Raw genomic sequence first — 25,994 nt, 5'->3', positions numbered from 1 at the left:
TCTTTCTTTCTTTCTTTCTTTCTTTCTTTCTTTCTTTCTTTCTTTCTTTCTTTCTTTCTTTCTTTTCTTCCTTTCTTTTTCTTTCTTTTCTTTCTTTCTTTTTTTAAGATTTTATTTATTTACTTGACAGAGAAAGCACAGCGGGGGGAGCGGCAGAGGGAGAAGGAGAAGCAGGCTCCCAGCTGAGCAGGGAGCCCGATGTGGGGCTTGGTCCCAGGACCCTGGGATCATGAGCGGAACCACCCAGGCACCGCATCTCTTCACTATTTCTAATTAACTTCCTAAGGTCCCCTCTACACCCAAAAGCTTTCCCTGACCCATTCCCTCCCTAAGAACAGGGAAGACTCTGGGCTCGCGTTCATGCACTTGATAAGCTAAATAAATGCACCGAGCACTGTTCTATGCGCTGAGAATATAGCAATGAACAACACATGCAAATCCCCACCCTTCCGGAGTTCATCTTCTAGTGGGAGAAACAGATACCAACCAAGATATTAGAAGGCAATAAAAGTGCTTTGGAGAAAATAACAGCAGGGAAGGAAGATAGGACTGTTGGAGGAGGGGTGACATTTCTTAATCCGTGGTCAAAGAATGCATCAGGTGACTTGGGCAGAGCTAAAAGAGGTGAGGAGTGAGGTATGCACCTATCTGGGGAAAGAAAGTTCTAGGTAGTGAGGATTATATGTGCAAAGGGCCTGGGGCAGGGAAAGTATGGAGGGTCGAGAAGCAGTGAGGGGTGTGGTTGGGGCAGAGTTAGCAGGCTGAATGGAAGGAGATGAGAGCAGGGAAAATTGTGTGGGGTCTTGTGTGCCACGGGGAGGACTTTGGCTTTTACTCTGAATGAGCTGGAGCTATGGAAGGTTCTTGAACAGAGAAGGGCTGTGATCTGACATGGGAGCACTCTGTCTGCAGGTGGGAAACAGAGTGTGGGAGTGGAGGTGAGAGCAGGAAGACCAAGAAGGAGGCTGCTGCAGTGAATCAGGTAGCAGACAAGGATGGATAAGATCAGGGTGCAGGCAGAGCAAGGAGGGAGGAGTGAGCAGATTCTGCATAAGTATTGGGAATTTTGTGCCTTGTAGTTTTTTTGTTTTTTTTTTTTCTTTTTTAAAGATTTATTTATTTGACAGAGAGAGAGAGAGACAGCACAAGTAGGCAGAGTGGCAGGCAGAGGGAGAGGGAGAAGCAGGCTTCCCGCTGAGCGGGGAGCCCGATGCGGGACTCGATCCCAGGATCCTGGGATCATGACCTGAGCCGAAGGCAGCCGCCCAGCTGACTGAGCCACCCAGGCGCCCCCATGCCTTGTAGTTTTATAATATTAATATTTAGCCTCATATTCATTCCACAAAGCAAAACAAGTGCTACTATGAGAAATTACTAAAAACCTCCAGGAGAATGCACTGGTCTGTTCCATTCATTGCTGTATCACCCAGTACCTAGAACAAGGCCTGGCCCAGAGTGAGTGCTTCATTTGGTTGTTCTCTCTCTCTCTCTCTCACACACACACACACAAACACACACACTGGCCAAGAATTTTCAGAGATTATGATTTTATTCATTTTAAAACTTTTTTAAAAAGTACGACATGCTTACAGAAAAGTGCATGCAACTGTACAGCTTTACGAGTTATCACAAAGGAAAGAATCCATACCACCACCACCCAACCCACAAATAGAACATTACCAGTACTCTAAAAGCCCCCCTGTGACCCTTACGTCTCTTTCACTATGTACCCTGTTCCCACCTTGCTTTCTTCACTTCATAACATATCCTGGAGATCAGCACAGTACAGTGTATACAAATACGCCTTATTTTACCTTCATCTGCAGAGTTGTCCATCATGTAGATCAACTAGTCCCCTACTGATGGACATCTGAATTGTCTTTTTTTTTAATTGCAGCATTGTTGTGAAGCTCAGAAATACTATAGATGAATACCCTGACATATTGAATTATTCAACAATGTACATTTCTTTTTCTGTCAATTGCCTGTGTATATCCTCCACTCAATTTTTTTTCCTAATCAGACTTATTGATTTGAAGGAGTTCTCTACATATTGTGGATATAAGCCTTTACTACGTATGTTGCAAATCTTTCCTCCAGGTTAATCACTGGCCATTTATTCATTCAATAAATATGTACTGAGCATCTACTATGTGCTAGGTGCTGGGAATAAAGTGGTGAATGAGGCAGATGTAGTCTCTGCCTTTGAGTTACTTCTAATTGGGCAGAAATTCAAATAAAAGTAATTTTATTTTATTTATTTATTTATTTATTTTTTAAAGATTTTATTTATTTGAGAGAGCGAGAATGAGAGAGAGCACATGAGAGGGGGGAAGGCCAGAGAGAGAAGCAGGCTCCTCGCCGAGCAGGGAGCCCGATGCGGGACTCGATCCCGGGACTCCAGGATCATGACCTGAGCCGAAGGCAGTCGCTTAACCAACTGAGCCACCCAGGCGCCCCCAAATAAAAGTAATTTTAAAGTGTAATAAATGCTAGGAAGGAAAGAAGCAAGCAGGAAAGCGTCTGGGACAGAGAGTAACAGAGGGAATCCACTTTAAGTGAGGTGGCTGTGGAAGGCCTCTCTAAGGTAATAACATGTAAGCTGACATTTGAAGGATGAGAAGCAGTTAGTCATATGGCAAGTGGAAAGAACAGCATATCGCAAAGTAGTGAAGTGGGAAAATTTGTCATGTTCGGTACATTGAAAGATCAGGTTCCCGAATCATAATTGGCAAGGACAGTGATTGGAGATGAGTCAGAAGAGGTGGACAGGGGAATTATAGGACGAGGTGAAGAATTTGATTTTATTGTAAGAGAAATTTATAGCCAATGGTCCCCCTTATATGTTAAGAAGAGTCGAGTAACAGTGAGAATGTATTACAAAAGGGGAAGAGCAGATAGGAGGCTGTTGGCGTTGTTAGCATGAATGAGGGTGATGGTTGCACCAGGTGGGCATAAGAAAGGCAGAATTCAGGTATGCTTTGATACAACCCAACAGGATTTGTTGATGAACTGCGTGGGGGGCAATGGGGAGGGAAGAATCAAGAACGATCCCTATTTTTGGACTGCTACAGTGAGTATTGGCAGTGCTATTCACAGAGGTGGGGAAGGCCATCATAGGAAGGGTGGGGGACAGGGTTGGAAAGTTCAAATTTTGACTGTGGATTGGATGGACACATTAAATTCTCACTCCAACTCTATGAGGTAGGTACTTTTATGAACTCTGCTTTAAATATGATGCTGTTGGGGCACCTGGGTGGCTCAGTCGGTTAAGCGTCTGACCCTTGGTTTTGGCTCCGGTCATGATCTCAAGATCTTGAGATGGGAGCCCCGCATCATGCTCCGTGCTCAACAGGGAGTCTGCTTGAGATTCTCTCCTTCTCCCTTTCCCTCTCCCACTGCCCCTTCCCCTGATCACATGCTTTCTCTTAAATAAATAGATAAATACATACATACATACATACATACATACATACATAAGATGGTTTTGAGTGAATATTTGAGTTCCTTCAAAATTCTTATGTTGGAACCTAATCCCCAATGTGATAGTATTTGGAGGTGGGGCCTTTGAGAGGTGATTAGGTCATGAGGGTGGAGCCCTCAGGAATGAAATTAGTGCCTTTGTAAAAAAGGTCCCAAAGGGCCCCCTTGCCCCTCTGCAATGTGAGGACACAAGAGAAGACAGCCAACTATGAACCAGGGAGAGGGCTCTCGCCAGGCACTGAGTCCAGTGGTGCCTTGATCTTGGACTTCCCAGCCTCCAGAACTGTGAGAAATAAATTTCTGCTGTTTATGTCATCCATTCTATGGTATTTTGTTATAGCAGCTGCACAGACTAAGACATATGAGGAAACTGAGTGACAGAGAAATTAACTTGTTGGATTATAAATGATCAAGCTAGAATCTATTCATCCCTCTTTCCATTTTTGACTCCTTCTCTCCATCCAATTTTTCATCTTTTCTTCATCTACTCTTTTAATTATCCCTGTCCCTATCTTCCCATTTCTCCACCCCCCATCCACCCATCCATGTCTCCTTCCTCCCTCCCTCCCTTTACTCTCCCTTCTACCCACCCATAATCCATCTACCCATCCATCCATCCATCCATCCATCTTTTCACCCCCCAATAAATATTCCTTGTGTGCCAGATGCCCCAGGCATCTGGCAGCTGCTGTGCAAGAAGGAAAGTCAGGGAGGAGAAGGCATAAGACAGACACATTGGCATGCAGCTTAGCCTAAGATATTTATTCAATGCTCTCACAGTTGGCCTCGGCGGCTCCTCAAAGGGGTAGAACAGTGTAGGGGCACACAGGGACACTGTGCACCCTCCAATTATTGCAATCTCCAGGAGGGTCAGGTCATGAAGTCCTCATTCCCAGTAGATGACTGATCAGCTGTCACTGTAAGAGACAGACTCTTAGCACTTCCTCTTACAGACTGAGCACTTACCCTGACTGCCCCCCTTCCCATGAGGACCCAGGTGCCCCTGCCCCAAGTGGCCTGGCTTCCATGCTATATCCCTCACCATGGGGAGAAGTCCTGTGCTCTCCAGCTCTCCGTCATCATCTTCCAGAGTCATGCCCGTCATTGGTCTGGTCCCCATCAAAGTTTCCACAGACCCCACACAGCTTCCCGGCATGGTCTTCGCTGACCATCACAGCCAGCTGCCCTTTGCTGCGAAGCCACACCTGGATTCCTGCTTTCTGATTAACACTCACGGAGCCATCGGGATTCTTATATATGGACACAGATGCTGATAACTCAACTGGGAGAGACACATGGAGACCATTCACCTGGTGGTGGTAGGGGAAAACAGAGGTGAGGCTAGAGCCACAAAAATGCTGGAGGGTTACCAGGATGGAGACTCCAAGGAAGACAACAAGTTCAAGGAGCAAAAGCAGAGACACAGGTGCCAAAAGAGACAAAGATATGGATGGAGGCACTGTATGGAGAGAGGCATACATAAGCTAGCTGGCGATTTGGACAGATGGTTAAAAGGACAGACAGGTTGACAGAGAGATGGGTCAATGGATAAGTAAGGATGCACAAAACATTCCAAGGGCAACTGGGGTGGCGAGGAGCACTTTGTACCAGACAGATAAACACACAATCGAACCCCAGCATCATCCTGTCTGGTTCTGCTTTTCAAAATAAAAAAACACTTGTATGTGTTTGTAAGTTACTGGTTCCCTAACAAAAGCAACTTCATGCCTTATTTTTTCAGTGCTGATGTCTAAAGACAATTAATGACCTAGAAAGTATCATAATCATGTGAGAAAATTACTGTTTCTCTGTCATAAGCTGTGGACTCAGTAACCTTGGGAACCATATGAGTTTTTTCCTTTAAATAACTGTTGTTTATTTTCATTGATGAGTTAATCCTTCTAGAGCTAGACTCCCTAGAGAACCTTCTTTGAAATAAAAGTTCTTTTTTTCTAAATGATTTCTGTCTGAGTCTTCCTCTGCCAGTTGATTGGAAAGATAGGTAGATATTATATGGATGGATGGATGGATGGATGGATGGATGAATGAATAGATGGGTGGATGGATAGATGGGTGGATGGACAGATGGATGGATGGATGGATGGATGGATGGACGGATGGATGGATGGGTGGATGGATGGATTGGTGGTGGATGGGTGGATGCGTGGTTGGATTGTTGGGTGGATGGGTAGAAGGAAAGAAGGAATAGGGGAAGGGAAAATGGAGGGAAGGAGAGAGGGGAAATGGGAAACAGGGGTAGAAGAATAGATGGCTGGAAGGAAGGAGAGAAAGAGAGATAGACATAGCGAAGGATAGTTGGAGGGGTGGATGCAAAGTTTCACCAGGCTTCAAGCTTTGGAAGTAAAAGAACTGGGTCTGAATCATCTGTGTCACTCAGCGCATGGTCTGCTGTTGTAGTGGGAACAGAGCTGAATGTATTCACAAAAACAACCTTTTCCTGGGAATCCTCTTTGGGTGGCCAGGCCCCGTTCTTTGTACTGGGGACAAAGTGACAATCAAGATGGACAGGACTACTGCCCACCTGAGGATTATATTCTAGGGGTGGCAAAATGCAACAAACACAAACAAATAATGGATGACTTCAGAGAGAGAGAAGTGTCTTGAAGGAAATCAAATAGAGCGATAGCATGGAGACTGGGATGGAGAGGAGGAACTTCTGTAGGTGGTCAGGAAAGGCCTTCCTGGAGAAGCAGTGCTGGAACCGAGACCTGGAGGACAAGAAGGTGTCAACTCAGACCACCTGGGAGAAGAGCCTTGCAGCAGTGGGAACAGCACACGTGAAGGCCCGAGGTAGGGACAAGCTTGGTTTGCTGAAAGGTCAGCCCGGCCTGTCATTAGTATAGCTAACAAGGGATGGAGTTACTGGAAACGGGGTTGGAGGCCAGCAGGAGTCAGATCACACAAAGCCTCGTCCGTAGGCCAAGGAAGGGAGGTGGCTTGAGTTTGGAATGCTGCTCTAGGAAGCCACCACAGAGTTTTCCACCTGATCTAATTCCCAGTTCTAGAGCATCTGTCAGCTCTGTAGAGAACTGTTTCTCTCAATAGAGGGGCAAGGGGAGGTCAAGAGTAGGTGTCTGTTAACCTGAATTATGGATCAAGGAGATGGCTTGAGAAAAGGAATGAGTGGTCCAGATTACCTGAAAGAGAGAACACAAGCCTCCCTGTTTCCAGCAGGGCTGTGTCTCGGCCCATCTCCATGTGCTGGTGGGGGGATGCAGACCATCCACTGAGGGGGTTGTGTGTGGAGCACCAGCTGTCTCCCTCCACTGAACCCAGAAGACCCCAGTGGATGTCTCTGCAATCAATAAACAGGTCATAAAAATAGGGATATGCTCCTCTAGGAACTTCAGTGTGGCCTGACGTCCATGTTTGGGTCTGGGACTCTCCCATGCGGGCCGTGAATGACTGGACCGTAAGTCAGCCATCAGTCCTCAGTTTGGCCAGATTCTCTCTCAGAAATCTGGAATGGGGGTGGCGAGAACAATGGTTTTGGCAAATGCAAATGTACGTGAGAGGAAGTCAAGGGGCAAAGGGAGGGGGCACCAGGGCTGGAACAGACCCTTGGAGGCAGACAATGATAGGCCGAGGGGGTCCCGAAGAGAAAGCTGAGGGACAGGAAGAGGGAAGGATCAGTGGCCCAGCATCATCAGAGTCCATGAGAAGTTCCTACTGAACACTGCACTTGGACACGATCGTGGCCCCTTGTATCCACAGTTATCCCCAGCACCGTGTTCCCACCAACGTGGTTGGGAACTGAGCCTGGTGCTGGTGGGTTCAAAGCCTGGATCTCTCCCAGGCACTGTCTGAATGCCTTGAACGAATGATTTCACCTTCTTGGGCTCTCGTTTATCCTCTGTGTAAAATGGAGATAATGGTCCCTGTCTTTGTGGGGAACTAAAAAGAATGAAACTGATTTGATGAATATGAAGTCCAAAAGATAGAGGTACAAATCCAGATATTACCGCCAGGGCACCTGGATCCAGCTACGCCTGAGGCTCTACCCCCGGATTTTCTAGTTCTGGAGGGCCAAGAAGTTCCTTTTTGCTCAAGGCAATCTGAATTCGGGTTTCTGCTGCTTATAACCAATAGAGTTTAGACTAACTCTATGATCAAAACAACTAATTGACTTGAGCGTGTTTTCGCTCCTCAAGAACTCAGCCGGAACAGAGAGACTAAGTTTGAAATACTGAGACAAATACCAATCCAGAGACTAAACTACAGAGATCTGGATAAAGAAAGCACAAGGCAGATGGGCAGCCAGGATTGTAGGGGCATGGCAGCAGGAAGGACAAAAGCCCAGGGGAGACGTGCCCCCATACCCAGGCTTACCCACACTCCGTTCTCTGAGCTCAGAATCACCAGCCCATCCTCGAAGAAGATGTGAACCTGGTTCACAGGTCCAATTTTGCCTTCACAGGCCTGGAGGACAGCCACCACACGGAACCAGGGAATGGTGTCTGGTAGCCCCGGGCAGCGGGAAGACAGTTCGTAGATGCCCTGGGAGCGGAAAGCTCCATGGGACCCATCGAAGGTGGTGAGGTTGGCATCCACAGAGAGGGAACAGAGACCCTGGGGGGCCCAGCAGTTCTGGGTCCCGGCCCGGACCTCACAGACCCGGTCTGGCCCACAGCTGGCTGCCTTGCACGTCAGGCCAGTGTTTGGGGAGCAGGAACAGTGCTGGCGGCAGTCTGAGCTCAGCAGTGAGGAGTTCACCTGTGCACAGAGAGAGGGGCCAGGTGGCCGGGGTGTGGCAGATGGCGCCCATGGCCGCAATCTCCCAAACCCTCTGTATCTACATAGAGTGACTTGGCACCAACTTCCATTGAACCACGGAGTTTACTTCCCCTTTCCCCAGGAATCTGGGTTCACCTTAACGCTATGCTTGGCTTGTTATAAGGCAGCAGAAGCAATGCCGTCCCAGGTTCAAGGTTGGACCTCATGGGACCGCAGTTTTCTCTCCTTCTCTCTCTCTCTCCCTCCCTTCCTCCCTTCTTCTCTCTCTCTTTCTTGGAACCCTGCCCATAAGAACAAGCATGGGCTAGCCTGCTGGAGAATGAGACTCCACGGAACAGAGACAATGATCCCAGCTGTCACATTGTATGCCAGGCAGCCCTCAGCGGACCCGTCGCAGGGCTAGAGATGTATGAGTGATTCCCGGAACAGCGGAGGAACCACCCAGCTGAGTCCACCCCAAAGAGCAGACTCCCAGAATCATGACCTCAACAAATAGTTGTTTTAAGCCACTATGTTTTGGGGTAGTTTGTAACCCAGTAAAAGCCAACTGATACCAGGTAAGACAGAGAGCCCAGAGTCTTGACACCCACAGCCCAGACCATGGGACCCCGGGAACCCAACTCCGGGAGATAATTTTTTTCTCTGAGTGGCTGCTCTCTCTTCACTGCATTCTCAAGTTGTCCTCATCTCCCAAATCCTTAACTGCTACTTTGCTCAGGGCGCAGTCCTTAGACCTTTTCCTTCTCTCTCTGTGTTTACTACCTGGTGATCTCATCAAATCTCATCAAAAGCAGCGTCTGATCCTCATTTGGACTCTGGCCAAGGGGGGTGGGTGATTGTCGCAGAGGACATTATTGGGACCACCGATAAAATTCAAATGGAATATTTATAGTATTGAATCAGTGTTCATTTCCCGATTTTGAAATTAATCACATCATAATCATGTAAATGAATTTCCTTATTCTTAGGAAATGCTAAAGTACTAAGGGGTAAAGGGGCACTATGTCAGCATCACTCTCAAATAGTTCATAAAAAATGTGCATATATACTTATATAGAGAGGATGATAAAGCAAACGTGTCGGGGCGCCTGGGTGGCTCAGTCAGTTAAACTTCTGCCTTTGGCTTGGGGCACCTGGGTGGCTCAGATGGTTAAGCATCTGCCTTCGGCTCAGGTCATGATCCCAGGGTCCTGGGATCGAGCCCCGCATCGGGCTCCTTGCTCAGCGGGAAGCCTGCTTCTCCCTCTCCTTCTACTGCTCCCCCTGCTTGTGCTCTCTCGCTCTGTCAAATAAATAAAATCTTTAAACAAACAAACAAACAAACAAAAAACATCTGCCTTTGGCTCAGGTCATGATTTCAGGGTCCTGGAATCGAGTCCCATATTGGGCTCCCTGCTTAGCAGGGAGTCTGCTTCTCCCTCTCCTTCGCTCCTCCCCCTTGCTCATTCTCTCTCTCTCTCTCAGATAAATAAATAAAATCTTAAAAAAAAAAGCAAACTTGTCAAAAGGTCAACAAGAACCCAAAGGAAAGGTATACAGGAGTTCTTTGTATGATTCTTGCACATTTCCTTAAGTTTGAATTCTTTAAAAATAAAAGTCTGAATAGAGAACCCAGAAATGGACCCTCAACTCTGTGGTCAACTAATCTTCAACAAAGCAGGAAAAAACGTCCAATGGAAAAAAAACAGTCTCTTCAACAAATGGTGTTAGGAAAACTGGACAGCTACATGCAGAAGAATGAAACTGGATCATTTCCTTAAAATGGATGAAAGATCTAAATGTGAAACAGGAATCCATCAAAGTCCTAGAGGAGAACACAGGCAACAACCTCTTCAACCTTGGCCGCAGCAACTTCTTGCTAGACACGTCTCCAAAGGCAAGGGACACAAAGGCAAAAATGAACTATTGGGACTTCATCAGGATAAAAAGCTTTTGCACTACAAAGGAAACAGTCGACAAAACCAAAAGACAAGCGAGAGAATGGGAGAAGATATTTGCAAATGATATATTAGATAAAGGGCTAGTATCCAAAATCTATAAAGAACTTATCAAACAACCCCAAAGAACAAATAATCCAATTAAGAAATGGGCAGAAGACATGAACAGACATTTCTCCAAAGAAGGCATCCAAATGGCCAACAGACACATGAAAAGATGCTCAACATCACTTGGCATCAGGGAAATACAAATCAAAACCTCAATGAGATACCACCTCACACCAGTCAGAATGGCTAAAATTAACAAGTCAGGAAACGACAAATCCTGGCGAGGATGCGGAGAAAGGGGAACCCTCCTACACTGCTGGCGGGAATGTAAGCTGGCGCAGCCACTCTGGAAAACAGTATGGAGAGTCCTCAAAAAGTTGAAAATAGAGCTACCCTATGACCCAGTAATTGCACTACTGGGTATTTATCCCAAAGATATCCAAAGGGGTAATCCAAAGTAATCCAAAGGGGTACTTGCACCCCAATGTTTATAGCAGCAATGTCCACAATAGCCAAACGATGGAAAGAGCCCAGACAACCATCAGCAGATGAATGGATAAACATGTGGAATATATATATACAACGGAATATTACACAGCCATCAAAAAATGAAATCTTGCCATTTGCAACAACGTGGATGGAACTAGAGGGTTTTATGCTAAGCAAAATAAGTCAATCAGAGAAAGACACAATTATCATATGATCTCACTCGTATGTGAAATTTAAGAAACAAAACAGAGGATCATCGGGGAAGAGAGGAAAGAATGAAACAAGATGAAACCAGAGAGGAACATACTTGATCATAGGAGACTCTTAATCGTAGGAAACAAACTGAGGGTTGCTGGAGGGGAGTGGGGTGGAGGTATAGGGTAACTGGGTGAGGGACATTGGGGAGGGTATGTGCTGTAATGAGCACTGGGTATTATGTAAGACGGAGGAATCACAGACCTATACTCCTGAAACAAATAATACATTATATGTTAATTTAAAAAATAAAATTGAAGTCTGAAAACATTAAAGGAAATGAATGAATGGAACAAAAGAGCTAAATACCATCTCTATATAGATGGCTCACTCATCTGTATCTCTAGCCCAGACTTCTCTGGTGAATGCCAGACTCATAAATCCAAGAAACCTTCTAGCACAGGCAGACTGGTCAGCGCTGGGATGGGGGAGGCACTGGGGTAATACCTAACCCAGCCTAGGGGATCAGGGAGAGCTTCTTGTAGGCAGTGACCCCCAGAGGAAGGAGAAGTTTGGCATTTCCTTCCCCAGAAGTCTTGCACTTCCAGGCCTTCTAGCCTAGCTTTCTGCCATTAATAAAACGATGCAGATAAATGAGGGTGGAATGTGGTCATTCATCTTTCCTTTACTTGATAAATATGCTTCTGAGCAGGTAGGATGCCTAGTCGTTCAGAGGGTGGGTCCGGGCTGCTGGGGTGTGAATCCCAGCATCACCACTTGCTAAGGGACAGTTCTGGGCTGACTTCTCCTTGTCACAATGGTGCCCGGCTCATAGGGTTGTTATGATCACTAAATGAATTAACACCTGTAACAAACTTGGGGCATCGCAAGAGCACAGAAAACATCAAGCACAAAAATAAATCCCATTCACTTTCAACTTCCATCAGGAGACAATTGCCAACTTCACCACCTACTGTGCTATTGTAAATTGCTGGTATTTTTACTGTATGATGGAGACCGACGGAGAGGCCCGGTGCCCAGCGGGTGCCCTTTAGGCACAATGGCACCCAATCCTCAGACACCTATAATGCCAGGATGATGATTAACCCCATAAAGAAAATGAGGCTCAGAGAGGGGACTGTAGGAGGCCAAATAATTGTCCCCCAAATATATCCAGCCCCAATTCCTGGAACCAGTCAATGTTACCTTATACAGAAAAAGGGTGTTTGCAGCCTGTGATGAATTAAGGATCTTGAGATGGAGAGCCTGTCCTGGATTATCTGGGTGGGACTTAAATGTAATCACGTGTATCCTTAGAAAAGGGAGGCATGGGGAGGTTTTATGACACACACACAGAAGGAGGGGAAATGTGACACAGAAGAGAAATCGGAGGTGGCCACAAGCCGAGGAATGCCTGTAGCCACCAAAAACTGGGGCAGAGAGGGGGGCAAGGAATGGATTCTCCCCTGGAGCCTCTGAAGAGCGTGCCATCCTGCCTACACCTTGATTTTGCCCCAGGAACCCTGATTTCTAACACCGGCCTTCACAACTCCGGGAAAATAGATTTCTCTGGTGTGAAGCCACCAAGTTTGAGGTCGTTTGTCTCAGCAGCCTCAGGAAACTCATACCGGGACTTTACGGTCACTGAGTCACCGAGCTGGGAAATGGAGGTGGCCCCTCTGTCCCCATCCTTGAGGAGGTCGGTAAAGAAGCCCCGAGTCTCGGGCGCCTGGGTGGCTCAGTTGTTAAGCGTCTGCCTTCGGCTCAGGTCGCGATCCCAGAGTCCTGGGATCGAGCCCCGCATCGGGCTCCCTGCTCCGCGGGAAGCCTGCTTCTCCCTCTCCCACTCCCCCTGCTTGTGTTCCCTCTCGCTGTGTCTCTCTCTGTCAAATAAATAAATAAAATCTTAAAAAAAAAAAAAAGCCCCGAGTCTCCCTCGAACTCCTCCAACCTCCCTGCCCGCCGCCAGCCCGCCCTCACCGGCAAGTATTGGCCGTTATGGACGCAGCCACAGTTCTGTACGGGGACGCAGGTGCCGTGCGAGAGCAGGAAGCGGTCATCACACTCGCAGCCCTCGAAGCAGCGGCTGGTGCAGCCCGTGAGGCCTGAGAGGGCGGCGCAGGAGCCCTGGCAGGAGCGCGTGCAGGTGGAGTAGTGGCTGTGGGCGGGACACTGGAAGGCTGCAGAGGGAGGAGGCGGGGCGGGTCAGGCCTGCAGCCCCAACACTGACCCCAGCCTCCCGGCACACCAGCACACCAGGATCTCGGCTGACAGTGCTGGGGACGCCAGCTAGGAAGACAGCCTCGGGCCCTGCCCTGTGGAGCTCATGTCAGTGGGATCGATAGTGACGGCCCAGCGTGGTCAGGGCCGCATTGGGGAAGCAGAGGCAGAGGGGTCCAGGGCCAGGATGGGGGCAAAAACAGGGAGTTGTAAGGACCCAGGGGAAGCCTCCAGGGTGACGCCCTGGGCTCTGGCTGAGCAATTGGCGGGTGGCACGGCTGTCCCAAGATGAGGACTGGGATCAGGGAATGGGAGGATCAGTTTTGGGGTAAAATGCTGATGTCATATGGGAACACAGCAGGTGTGAGGGACCCCAAGGACACCCAAGGTCAAGTGTTCAGGAAGCTGCTGGACCCTCGAGACTGGCAGTCAAGAGAGAGGTTGGGGCTGAAGACAGATAGTGTCCACTATCAGCACTGAGGACAAATCAAGAGCCATAAGGGGTGGATAATGGCTCTGGACATAGGTGCTGTCCTGAGGAGAAAGAACAAGACACGGCCCTACCCTGGGAGTTTGAAGGAAACATACCCCTAACTGGGGGTATCTGAGAGGTACAGTCCCGGCCTGGGGATCTGAGGGGATATGGTCCCATCCCGGGGTGTCCAGATAAGCCAGATTCAGGCTTTCTCATGTGAGCTGCGGACCTGCCTGACTAGCCCTCCCAGGTCCCCACAGAAAGGGCTCAGGATGAGCCCTGAGGAAGAACTGTGTCTGTGATTTCAGGACGGTGGGCCCCTGAAAAGAGTCTGAGAAGGACCAATTCGGGGGGAAGGAGGGAGGTCAGCAGGGTGTACTGCGGGAGAAGCTGGATGACGGGGGGAGCCTTCCAGGGGGAGGGGCTGCTCCTGAGATGCAGACGGGACAGGAGCAGGTCAGGGGGGTGTCCCTGAGCCAGGTCTGGAGTCTTTCGAGGGCCCTCCCGGACACTCACGGCAGAAGCTGTCTGTCCTCCAGGACTTCACGGTCCCACCGACCGCCTGGCAGTCCGCTGTGTAGGCTGTCAGGCTGCGGCAGAGGAAGGTGGTGTTGCCTTTGTGGAAACACAGGTCGTACACGCATTGGCGGAAGTACTCAGAGGGGTTCAGCACTGCGTGGCAGGCTGCAAAAGGGCCCTGGGGGTCCCGGATCTGACCGCAGGCCTGGTTGCCCTCATACGGTGCCGTCTCCTCGGCAAAGCACACGGGGCAGCCACTGGCCCCACAGCCCTCGCCACAGCCCTGGGAGGAGCTGGGGGCCCGCCATGCGGCCCCAAAGGCATCCACGCTGGGGGCCTCAGCGCCGCTGGGCAGGACAAAGTCGTCGGTCCAGTTGCTGTTGAAGTTCCCACAGAGGCCACAGACCCGGCCACGGAAGGGGCTGGGGATGGATATGAGGACATGGGCATCGCCATCAAAGAGAAGCCGCAGTGCCTTGGTGGTCTGCAGAATTACGTTCCGGCCCTCGGCAGTCACCCGCACGCGACCCACAGCCACAGGCAGGGCCACAGCCTTGTCGTCCACGGTGACCTGGGTGGAGAGGCCAGGGGGGTCAGGGACTCACAGAACCACGGGTGAGGCAGTCCCCTCAGACTCCTGGGGTGGAGCTATGTCCCTCACAGGCCCTTTGGGGTCGGACCATGTCCCTCAGACTGCCCGAGAGTGGGACTGTGTCCCCTTCAGAACCTCAGATCTCTGTCCCCCTCACTCGCCTGGGGGCGGGGTCACAGCTCCCTCAGAACCCTCAGGGTGGGCCCTATCCCGCTCAGCCCCCCAGGGTAAGGCCACATCCACTCACCTTTGGACCCCGAGCCAGTCTCACAACCTGGCCAGCCACAGTCACCACCAGCTGTTGGAGATCGCCGGTGGCATCCTTCTCAAGCACGATACTAAAGTCCTCGTCCTCAGGCTGTGGGTGGCAGACTTTGGCCAGGACGTAGGAGCAGGAACCGTGCAGGTCATAGACACGCCCATCGAGGGTAATGTAGTGGAGGCCCCCACTGGCCACACAGCGGCCACAGCCTGTAGGGTGGCAGGCCTGGACTCCGTCCTCTACTCGGCACTCCTCGTAGGGCCTGCAGGCCGGGCCCTCCTGGCAAGTGACTTGGCCGCCCGGCCCACACTCACAGAGCTGCTCACACTCAGGGCCTGGGTAGAAGGACTCGCCTAGCGGGTAGTAGCGGCCCTCGTGGAGGCATCCGCACTGGCCCACGGGCACACAGGTGTCGCCGCTGAGCACGAAACCGGCATCACAGACGCAGCCCTCCCGGCAGCTCTGCACGCAGCCCTCGGGCGCAGAGAGGCTCGGGCAGCTTACAGGGCAGGAGTCCCCGCAGAGCTTGTAGTGGCTGTTGGCAGGGCACCGGAGAGCTGTGGGGACCGAGAGGGAATGAGCCAGGCGGCTGCGAGGGAGCGGCACAGTGGAGGCGCAGAGCGGGAGAACCTGCCTAGGTGAGTGTGAATGGGGCGTGGGGCCAAATGTATCTGTGTCTCCGGGAGGAAGCCACCTGAGTCTACCCGGCTGGTGGATGTCTGACCTGGAGCCTCTGATGCAGTCTCTCTGACAACGTTGGTGTCAGCGTGACTCTGACCATGTGTATCTGATTGGATGAAGCTGACAGGATAAATTTGACCTAGGCGATGTGTCTGAGGGGAACTGCCCTGGATGATGCCACCATGAGCCTGTATATATCTACCTGGGGCTACATCAGGGTCATGATTCTACCTGGGGGTCTCTGCCCAAGTGCCTCTAACCAGGAGAGTCCCTGTCTGAGGTTATCAGACTAATTCTATCTGACCTTGTGTATTTCGGTGTTTGAAACAGTGTAGGTGCATGGGACCAACTCTCTAGGTCTCTCTCACCAGGGGTACCTGAGAGAATCTACCTGACCAGGTGTATCTTGCTGTGTAGCTTTCGCAGGCTCAACCACCCCAGTCTATCTAACTGGGATATCAACACATGAATCCCTGAGAGGATACTGGACCTGGGGTTTCTGACCAGGTGTATCTGAGTCTCGCCCATTGCAGTAGGTGACCTGGTGCATTTCAGTGTGTGAATGCCAAGGTGGTTTTCTGGACAGGAGCTATCTGGCTCAGGGGAGGCAAGGTGGTGCCTAACCCCATGGGGGAGGAGAAGCTCTTGTCTTAGAGCCGCGAAAAGGGGGAGGCGGGGAGACCCCCATTATGTGGACCGGGCACGCATCAGTACTCACGACAGAAGTCCGGCCGCCTCCACTCGCCGAGCTGGGCTCCCGCGGCCTGGCAGACTGTCACGTAGGCCGCCACGGCAGGGCAGAGGCCTCCCGGATGGCCCTGGGCCTGACAGGCATCCAGCAAGCAGGCCCGGAAGTACTGCTCCGGTGGCACGAGGCCGTGGCAGGGCGCCAGCGGGCCGTCGGCGGCGGAAATCACGCCGCAGGCGTCCCGGCCGGCGAAGGCCCCCTGCTGCTCGGTTGTGCACTGCGACGGGCACGGCCCCGGCACGCACTCCCCGCAGCCCGGCTCGCCGCCCACCTGCCAGCCGGCGGGGTTCCCGCCCACAGCCTTCAGGTCGTCGGCGGGGTCCTGGTTGTAGTTCCCGCACAGGCCACAGAGGGCGCCCGCGTACGGCGCCGGCACGCGCAGGCGCACGAAGCTGTTCCCGTCGAAAGCCAGAGAGAGCCCGGCGGCCGCGGTCACCACCACGTCGGCGCCGCTCACGTACGCGCGCAGGCGCGAGTCCAGCTGGTAGGGCAGCGCTACGAGCTTACCGTCCACCTGCGGGCACGGGGTAGGGGTGGGGGCGATGAACGGTGCGGGTACAGGTTCGAATTTTGACTCCACTACCCACGGGGGTGGGGGGAGGGGAGGGGAGGGTGGATCCCTGAGCCTGTGATCTACCCTTTGTAATAATAATAATGATAGCGGGGACGCCTGGGTGGCTCAGTCGGTTAAGCGTCTGCCTTCAGCTCAGGTCATGATCCCAGGGTCCTGGGATCGAGTCCCGCATCGGGCTCCCTGCTCCGCGGGGAGCCTGCTTCTCCCTCTGCCTCTGCCTCTCTCTCTATCTCTCATGAATAAATAAATAAAATCTTTAAAAACAAAAAAACAACAAAAAAATAATAATGATAGCGGTAGTAGTAGTAATAATGAGCATCTATAGACACGATGCCGCTGCTTCCTCACACTATCCTCTGAAGCAGGTACTTTCCTTAGACCCATTTTATAGTGGAATAAACTAAGGCCAAACTAAAGGAATTATCTAAGAAACGGGGAAGCCACTGCTCCCAGCCCTCCTGCTCCAAGGCCTATACTCCGAACCCCTGCATCATGCCCCGCTAACCTGTGAAAAGTAATCAGGGGACTGGCAAACTCCTAACTGTCCCAGACAACCCCAGGGCTGGCATGTGCTCCCGTCTGGCTCCAGGCCCCTCACCTGCAGCTGCCGGGGCCATTGGGCACTGAGGGTCAGGCTGTGTTTATAGATGTGCAGGGTGACACTGCGAGTGTAGCTGACCGCCTGGCTGCCCCGGTGCTCGTTGACTACAGTGACGGTGAAGTTCTCAGCCCCCGTGGGCAGCGCATTGCAGGGCGTGCTCAGAAGGTACTCGCAGTTGCCTTGGAAGTCGAATTGGTGCCCATCCAGGGTGATGTAATGGGGGTCACTCCAGGCCTGACACTCCGCTGTGCTGACAGGCTCGCAGCCATGCTGGCCCGAGGGCAGCAGGGCACATTGTTCACCTAGCCCGCACTTGGCAGGCTTGCAGACCAGCGAGCCACCCCCAGGCCCGCAGCGGCACCTCTGGGAGCAGGTGGCGTCAGCCCAGAACTCGCTGCCAGCTTCGTGGTATGTGCCGTTGGCCCAGCAGCCACAGCCACCATCCAGGGGAACGCAGCGGTCAGCGCTCCACACGAAGCCCGAGTCACACTGGCAGCCCTCGGCACAGGGGCCGTCACATGGCTTTGGGGTCGTGGGGGGTGCAGGGGACGGGCAGCTGTCCGGGCAGGCTGGGCCACAGAGCTCGTAGTGGCTGTTCTTGGGGCAGGAGATCTCTGTGGGTGGACCGAGGAGTGGGAGGGAGACAAAGAGAGGGAATGATGTCGGGGGGTGGGGTCAGAGGATTGGGAGGAGACAGAGACAGATGGACAGACAAAGGGACTGAGGGAAACAGCAAGAGACACTGATAGACAGCGAGGGAGACATAGAGGAAGACCCAAACAGAGACAAGCAGAGAGAGAATGAGAAATGGAGAGGCAGAGAGACAAAGGGAGACACAGAGATAAGCGCCAAGAGACCGAGAGACAAAAACAGAGACCGAGAGAGCAAGAAAAAACAGAATGACCCAGAAAGACCCAAGTAAGACCCATCCAATCTGGCAGAGACAGGACCCCTCCCCTTACCCCGAGCTCCTGCTCTGCTCCCCAACACTCACCACAACCAGCCTGCTCCCTCCAGTCCTTAATGGCAATCCCTGCGGCCTGGCAGGCAGCAGCATAGGCGGCCAGAGCCTGGCAAAGGATGTCGTGGGCCCCGCCGCCTAGGCAGACATCCAGAACACAGCCCTTGAAGAAGCTGTCGGGGGCCACGTGGGCATGGCAGGCAGCAAAGGGGCCTCCCGCGCCAGGGGCCAGGGGTCCACAGAAGCCAGGGCCCTTGTACTCCTCCACCTGGTCCTCAGGGCATGTTGGACAGTTCCCCTGACATTCATCCCAACACAGCAGGTCCCAGCCCGGAGCACGCCAGCTGCCGCCCCAGACGGGTATCGAGGGAGCCAGTGTGCCGTTGGGGAAGGCTCGGTCATTGCTGCTGTCACGGTCCATGTTCCCGCAGAGCCCAAACACTTCGCCATGATAGCTACTAGGCAGCGTCACCTCCACTCGCCAATCCCAGTCATAGCTGACCTGAAGCCCAAAGTCTGTTACCAGCAGCGCTTTTGATGCACCCTGGGTCACCGAAATCCGGCCCCCGGCCACAGAGACAGGCAGCGCTGTCAGCACACCGTTCACCTGGCGGGGGGAGAGGAAGGAGGCAAAGAGAGCTCACTCGAGGTGTGGAGGCTCCAGCTCTGGCCCCCTGCCTCCCTCCCTCATCCTGCCATGGCTGGCAGCTGCCAAGGCTTCCCTTACGACTGACTGATGGTTGTAGGTCACTTGACAAGCATTGCAGACATTGCTGAAGTCCAGGCCCTGGAGAATGAAGCCTCACTCTACTGCTTTTTCTGGGTCTCTTGCACTCCATCTCCCTCCCTTCCTCTACTCTCTCTGTCTCTCTGTTATCTCTCCCTCTGTCTACATCTAGACTTATTTCTCTATATCTAGACTTATCTCTCTCTCTCTGGGTCTTTCTCTGTGTCTCTCTCACTCGGTGATTCCCTCCCTCCTCCTCTCCTGTGCATCTCTGTGTGTCTGGACATCTCTTCAAGTCACTCAACATTTATCTAGTACCTACCCTGTTCCATACTTCTCTCTCCCACTGTGGACTACCATTCATCTGCAACCATGGGCAGGAAGGGTGGCCCATCTCCCCCCAGCCCTCACCCCTCTCCCCATCTCCCTGAATTTCACTCCAGTTGGAGGCTTTGGGCCTCTAATTTATTCCCTCACAAACATTCATGGGCTCTCAGCCGGATCCCCGTTTCACAGATAAGGAAATCGAGGCCCACCAGAAAAGTCACTCGCCCAACATCACGCAGCTCACAAGGAGTCTGGATTCAAACCCAGGTCTCTAAAAAGGCAAGTGCTGAAGTCCTACATCAAGCCCTTAGCAAAGGGCCAGGCTCGCTTAATTCCCAACAGAGAGGTGACGATTGCTGTAACTATTGTTGTTTTGCTGTCGTCTTGTTTCAGGCCTGGGCCAAGAAAGAGCCTTCAGCTCCTAACCGAGGCTGGCAGGACCCCTTGCCCCCACCAGGGCGCTCCAGGGGTCATGCTGCCCGACTTACCCGGACTTTGCCGATCTCGCCTTTGTGGATGGAGATATTGAAGCCGAGGGCAGACACGGTGACGAGCCTCACATATGACACAGCAGGGTTGCCCCGGTTCTCATTCTTGGTGGTGACGGTGAAGGGGGTCAGGCCCTGGGAGCTGCCCCCCTGGGAGCCAGCTGCTGCCAGCACATAGTTGCACGTGCCTTGGAAGTCGAAGTCCCAGCCATCAAAGGAGTGGTAGTGTGGGTCGCCCCATAGCCAGCATGTGGCCTCATAGTTGGGCACGCACACAGCCTGGCCAGCTTTCTCCTGGCAGGTCTCCTGTGGCCGACACGTCACACCGTGACATGGGTCTGGAGACAGGGAGAGAGGACATTCTAGGGCTGCCCGGCCAAAGGACGGCTGCTCCCCAACATCTGCCCCAGTCTCTGCCCCAGGCTACTGTACTGGTGGCTGAGGATGGATATCACGGGCCTCCCAACTGAGACCCACGCCGGCAGTTTGCTGCCTGAGACCTTGCAGCCAAAACCCAGACTGTAGGGTCCTTACATTGGAACCCAGCCCCAAGGGGTCCCGTTATCTGCGATGCCAGCCCTGAGGGCATCCATGAGAGGGCATCCACAGCCCCAGGGTTTTCTGTGTTCCAGAGCTGGGCCCTTATTTCCCCATGCGCCTAAGCTGCCAGCCTTCTGGGGGCCACCCCCTCTGAGACTCCGTCCTAGAGGTTTCTGTGCTAAACCAAGGTACTAGAGGAACTTTCTGGTGAGAACTTAACCCCAGAGGCCCCAACATTTGAGATCCTGACCTGGGGGGTCCCTCTGTGAAAGACTCTGCCTCCCTTGGGTGGCTGCCTCTGAGACCCTGGCCTTGGGGAATCTCATTTCTAAAGCCCCATCTCTGAGGGTCTCTTTGTCTAAAACTCTGTCCCTAGGGCCACTTTTCTGTGACCTATTTTTGAGCCCCTGTGCCTAAGACTCCAGCCTTAAAACTTCCTCCGCACCGCCCCCCCACCACCACCTCCCCGTGCCCATTTTCAGTGTATTGCCTCTCAGCTCCAGATCCACCAATAGAGGGCTTTGTCAGGAGATAGCGCTGGAGGGTCGAGGCAGGGGGAGCAGCTTCCCGCTGTGATTCACGGTGCTCTGCTCTCCTTGCCTGCAGGGGACGCACTCAGCCAGTCCATGGTCCCAGCTGGCCTCCTGGAGAGTCACTTAGGCTCTGGCCCACAGCTTCCCACTGAGTTTTGGGAGTTTTGTGAGCACCCCACCAGGATCTTCCTGCCTGCTCGCTCCAGCCTGCACAACCTCTAAGCCAGTAGGCTCCGGCTGCATCTTCCAATGACATCTGCCTCTCGGCCTCCCTCCCTTCCCTGGGTGCCCTGCTTTAGCTTTAGGGGTGGGGGCTGCTCCTGACATCTGCTTTTCTTTTGTTCATTCATGTTCTTCTTACCCCCCTAGTACTTGATTACAAGTAAATTCTGTAGATTAAACTCCGCATTGAAGCTACTCTGTGGTTTTTGTCTCCTGATCCAACTCTGACCGCTACGCCCCCCACCCCTGGGAGTCCCTGTGAGCCTGCCCAGCAGCACTGAGGGCCTCAGTCAGTTCTGGAGGTCCCATTCCCTTGTCTTTGGGAATAAGGAATTATGCTCTGCCCTTCACCTTAAGAAACCAGTCCTGGGGGGCGGCTCTGTCACTTAGACTTAATCAGGGAGGGTGGGTCCCATGTCTGAGACTGTTACCCTATAAATCCTGATCCTCCTCTTGAGGAGGGCCCTGTATTGAAGACCCCAGCCTTGGTGGGATCTCTGCCCAAGACGCCTACCTTGAAGGGGTGTTTAGAAGCCCTGAGCCTAATCCTGCATACCGGTGGTCCGCGAACACTGGCACAGCCAGCTGCCTGTTTTTTACAAATACGAGTTTCGTTGGAGCCTCAGCTCTTCACTTACATAGCCTACGGCTGATTTCATGCCACGATGGCAGAGTTGGGTAGTTATGACTGAGACTCTAAGGCCTTGCAAGTTTAAGTATTTACCATCTGGCCCAGTAGGAGAAAAGTTTGCCTGTCCTTACTTTATGCTGAGGGTCTCTGACACTTGCCCCAGGAAACCTAGCCCTGGGGGTCCCCACAGCCTGGATGCTACCATAAGAGTCCCTGCCTCCCAGCCTGGAGGCCCTCTGCCCCTGGCCCTGGAAATCCCAGCCCAGGGGGCCCCAGGTGGAGACCTCAATCCTTCGTCCTCTGTGCCTCCCACTGTGAAAATCAGGGTTTCCACCACCCTCTGCTCCGGAGTCCTCATCCTCTGTTCCCAGGGCCCTGTGCCTGGCCCCAGCCCAGCACCTTTGGTGATGCAGCTCAGGACGCCTCCCGAGGGCTTGCACACCTGTCCTGGCTTGCAGCTGTGGGCCTGGCACACCACACCTTGCCCGGCGTGGCACACACACTGCTGCTGGCAGTTGTCGACGAGCATCGTCTGGTTCAGCTGTGGGGACAGAGGGCGACGGCCATCAGGGCAGGAGTTGACACCAGCATCTCAGGTGTTCCAGGGCCAGAGGGTCCAGAGAACACGAAAAGGGCATCTTTCAGCAAGGCGGCCCCTTGTCTGTGAACCTAAGGCACCACATGGCCTTGGGATCCAATTCATTCATTCATTCATTCATTCATTCATTCATTCATTTTTCCAAAATGCCCACTCAATGTCCGCTCTATATGAGAAGCGTTGTGACATACCAATTAAGAGCAAAAGCTCTGTAATGAGCACTGGGTATTATATAAGACTGATGAATCCCTGACCTCTACCTCTGAAACCAATAATACATTATGTGTTAATTAATTAAATTTAAATTTAAAAAAAAGAGCAAAGGCTCTGGAGCAAACTGCCTGGGTCTGAAGCCTGTTTCTGCTATTTCCAAACTGTATCACTCTGTGCAAATTACTTAACCTCAGGGCGCCTGGGTGGCTCAGTTGGTTAAGCGTCTGCCTTTGGCTCGTGTCATGATTCCAGGGTCCTGGGATTGAGTCCTTCCTCGAGCTCCCTGCTCAGCAGGGAGTCTGCTTCTCCCTCTCCTGCTCTCCTTGCTTGTGCGCTCGGGCTCTCTCTCTCTCTCTCAAATAAATAAAATCTTTAAAAAAATTACTTAACCTCTTGATGACTCAATTTCCTCATCTATAAGCTGCTGATAATAATAGCACCTACCTATGGTAGTATAACTTACTTAGTAATACATATGAAGTATAGGGGAAAGGAAAAGGGAGTTTTTAAAAAAATAATCCAGGGGCGCCTGGGTGGCTCAGTTGGTTAAGCGACTGCCTTCGGCTCAGGTCATGATCCTGGAGTCCCGGAATCGAGTCCCGCATCAGGCTCCCTGCTCAGCAGGGAGTCTGCTTCTCCCTCTGACCCTCCTCCCTCTCCTGCTCTCTGTCTCTCATTCTCTCTCTCTCAAATTAAAAAAAAAAAAATTAAAAAAAAATAATAATCCAGGTTGGAGAGGAAACAAGAAGGGAGAAAATGTGGTTATCACCAAGGATGCGTGATGGGTCCATGGAGATTTATTACACTGTTCTCTTGACTTTTGCATATTTGAAAATTGTCATAATAAAAAGTTTGTCTCTATGTGTAACGCACCTAAACTGTGCCTGGGGCATTGAAAGCTGTAACTGGTATGAGGTAAGCACCATCTACCTATTTGCTTTTGTTATCGCTTTTGTTTTTTTTAAAGATTTTATTTATTTGACACAGAGACAGAGATAGTGAGAGAGAGAGCATGAGCAGGGGGAGTGGCAGGCAGAGGGAGAGGGAGAAGCAGACTGCCCGCTGTGCAAGGAGCCTGATGCGGGGCTCAATCCCAGGGCCCTGAGACCATGACCTGAGCTGAAGGCAGACGCCTAACCAACTGAGCCACCCAGGCGCCCCTTGTTACCACTTTCATTTGTATGAGGAGAAGAGTAGAGAGGGCGCCTGCCTTCACAGAGCTCCTGGTCCTTTGAGGGAGATAGGCATTAGACAAACACACAGGCAAATCGAAGAAAGAGGAGTAAGTGGGTGAGGGTGGGAGAGGCAAGCAGAGGGAGTTACCTGCTGTGTCAGAGAGACAGTCTAGACTCGGGGAGCCAGGGGAAGGTTTATAGTTGCAGGGCCCACGGCCATATGGAGAAGGGTCTTCCCGCTGCCATGGGGGAAGGTGGCTCAAGGGAGCAAGAGTGAGGGCAGGGAGGCAGCAGGTGGGAGATGACAAACGGGACCACAGTGGGGCCATGGGGAGGGGAAGGGCTGGGTGGGAGAGATGTTCAGGAGGCCAAGGAGCCGGCTGTGGGGAGATGGGCAGGCCCTGGTCTCTGCCTGCCGTGACCGGGTTCCTACCTCATAGTAGACACCGTTATGGTAGCAGCCACATTGCTGGATGGGCACGCAGGCCTGGCCGTCACTGAGGAAGCCGGGATCACACTGGCAGCCCTCGGCGCAGCTCTCCGGGCAGTGAGGGGGGGCGCTGAGTGCCGAGCAGCCCAGGGAGCAGGTGTCTGCGCAGAGCTCATAGTGGCTGTTGGGGGGGCATGCCATCGCTGCAAAGAGGGAGTGTTGGTCAGAGCCCCCTCCCAGGGGCTCTGCGGAAGGGGCTGCAGTGTCTGCCCCTTCTGAGCCTCAGTCTCCCCTCCCTCTTCCCCTCAGTACCCCCGCCCTTCTCTACCCCTTACTCACGACAGAATGACTCAGTCCTCCAGGGACCAATGTTGCCTCCGGCCGCCTGGCAAGCACTCACATAGGCTTGGATGCTGCTGCAGAGGATGCTCTCGTTCCCGCCACCCAGGCAAAGATCAAAGACACAATTTTCTAAGGGACCCTGGGACTCAACCAGCTTGTGGCAGGCGGCCAGAGGCCCAGTGGGGCTGGTGAGGAGCCCACAGAACTTCTCCTGCTTGTACTTCTCCTCCAGCTCAGGGGGGCACTCGAGGTCCGGGCTGCAATCCTCCCCAGGCTTGCAGGTGGGCGGTGGCAGGCATGGGGAGCCAGGCACCGCCTCCTCCCAGGAGTTACCGAACTCATTTGAGCTGCCTGCCTGTGAGCCGTTCGGCTTCTGGAAGTCATCCTTGGCGTCGCCGTTGTAGTTCCCACAAAGGCCACGCAGCTGCTGGTAGTAGTTGCCTGGGACGGTGACCTGCACGTTGTACGTGAGGTCATAGGCCACACGCAGGCCGAAGTCAGTGTCGATCACAACGTTCGAGCCGTGCTGGGAGGCGCGGACCTGGCCCTGGGCCAGCACCACGGGCAGCTTCATGTCCACACCATTCACCTGGGAGGTAGGAGATGCCACGCATCAGACGGCGCACTTTGGGAGGGCAGACCCTCGTTCGAGCCCTTGCCTGACGTTGGAGATCCATGTGACCTCCCAGTCTCTGGGCCTTAGTTCCCGTATTTGTAAAATGGGCATAATCGTCGGGTCTTGCAAGTGGGTCGAATGGTGGTCCCCAAAGGATATGTCTGCCCCAAACCCCTGAATGTGACCTTATTTGGAATAAGAGTCTTTGCAGGCCTACTTAGGGTCATGATCTCAAGATCATCCTGGATCCGGGTGGGCCCTATGCCCAGTGATGAGTTTCCTCGTATAATGACGAGAGCCAGAAAAGGAGACAGAGAGAAGAAAAGAGGCCATGTGAAGACAAAGACAGGGGGGACGCCTGGGTGGCACAGTCGGTTGAGCAACTGACTCTTGTTTCAGCTCTGGTCGTGAGATTGAGCCCTGCGTCAGGCTCTGCGCTCAGCATGGAGTCTGCTTGAGATTCTCTCTCCCTCTTCCTCTGTCCCTCCTGCTCGTGCACTCTCTCTCTCTCTCTAAAATAAATAAAATCTTAAAAAAAAAAAAAGACAAAGACAGTGATGGGAGTGTCGTGGCCGTGAGCCAAGGAACACCTGGAAAACATGAGAATTCTCT

General features: G+C 52.4%; 1 protein-coding gene across 1 annotated transcript in view; it reads right to left on the bottom strand.

Moving 5' to 3' along the window:
* Window positions 1-4,335: 4,335 nt before the first annotated feature.
* The window catches only part of LOC110590200 (Fc fragment of IgG binding protein), a 41,001-nt gene continuing 19,342 nt past the window's right edge, over window positions 4,336-25,994 (bottom strand). The window contains exons 8-20 of the mRNA XM_044911374.1: window positions 24,764-25,355; window positions 24,428-24,627; window positions 22,408-22,549; window positions 20,083-20,420; window positions 18,574-19,147; window positions 17,577-18,193; window positions 16,375-16,918; window positions 14,961-15,532; window positions 14,119-14,692; window positions 12,888-13,087; window positions 7,834-8,217; window positions 4,526-4,793; window positions 4,336-4,400 (exon numbers count right to left, since the gene is read on the bottom strand). Of these exons, the coding sequence (XP_044767309.1) occupies window positions 4,563-4,793; window positions 7,834-8,217; window positions 12,888-13,087; window positions 14,119-14,692; window positions 14,961-15,532; window positions 16,375-16,918; window positions 17,577-18,193; window positions 18,574-19,147; window positions 20,083-20,420; window positions 22,408-22,549; window positions 24,428-24,627; window positions 24,764-25,355 (4,968 nt within the window). The 3' untranslated portion in view covers window positions 4,336-4,400; window positions 4,526-4,562. The remainder of the gene's footprint in view (window positions 4,401-4,525; window positions 4,794-7,833; window positions 8,218-12,887; window positions 13,088-14,118; window positions 14,693-14,960; window positions 15,533-16,374; window positions 16,919-17,576; window positions 18,194-18,573; window positions 19,148-20,082; window positions 20,421-22,407; window positions 22,550-24,427; window positions 24,628-24,763; window positions 25,356-25,994) is intronic.

This window comes from Neomonachus schauinslandi, chromosome 16 (assembly GCF_002201575.2).
Source record: "Neomonachus schauinslandi chromosome 16, ASM220157v2, whole genome shotgun sequence".
Classification (NCBI taxonomy): Eukaryota; Metazoa; Chordata; class Mammalia; order Carnivora; family Phocidae; genus Neomonachus; species Neomonachus schauinslandi.
Note: the sequence above shows the minus strand (reverse complement) of the source record. Positions and strands in the feature narration are given on the sequence as shown.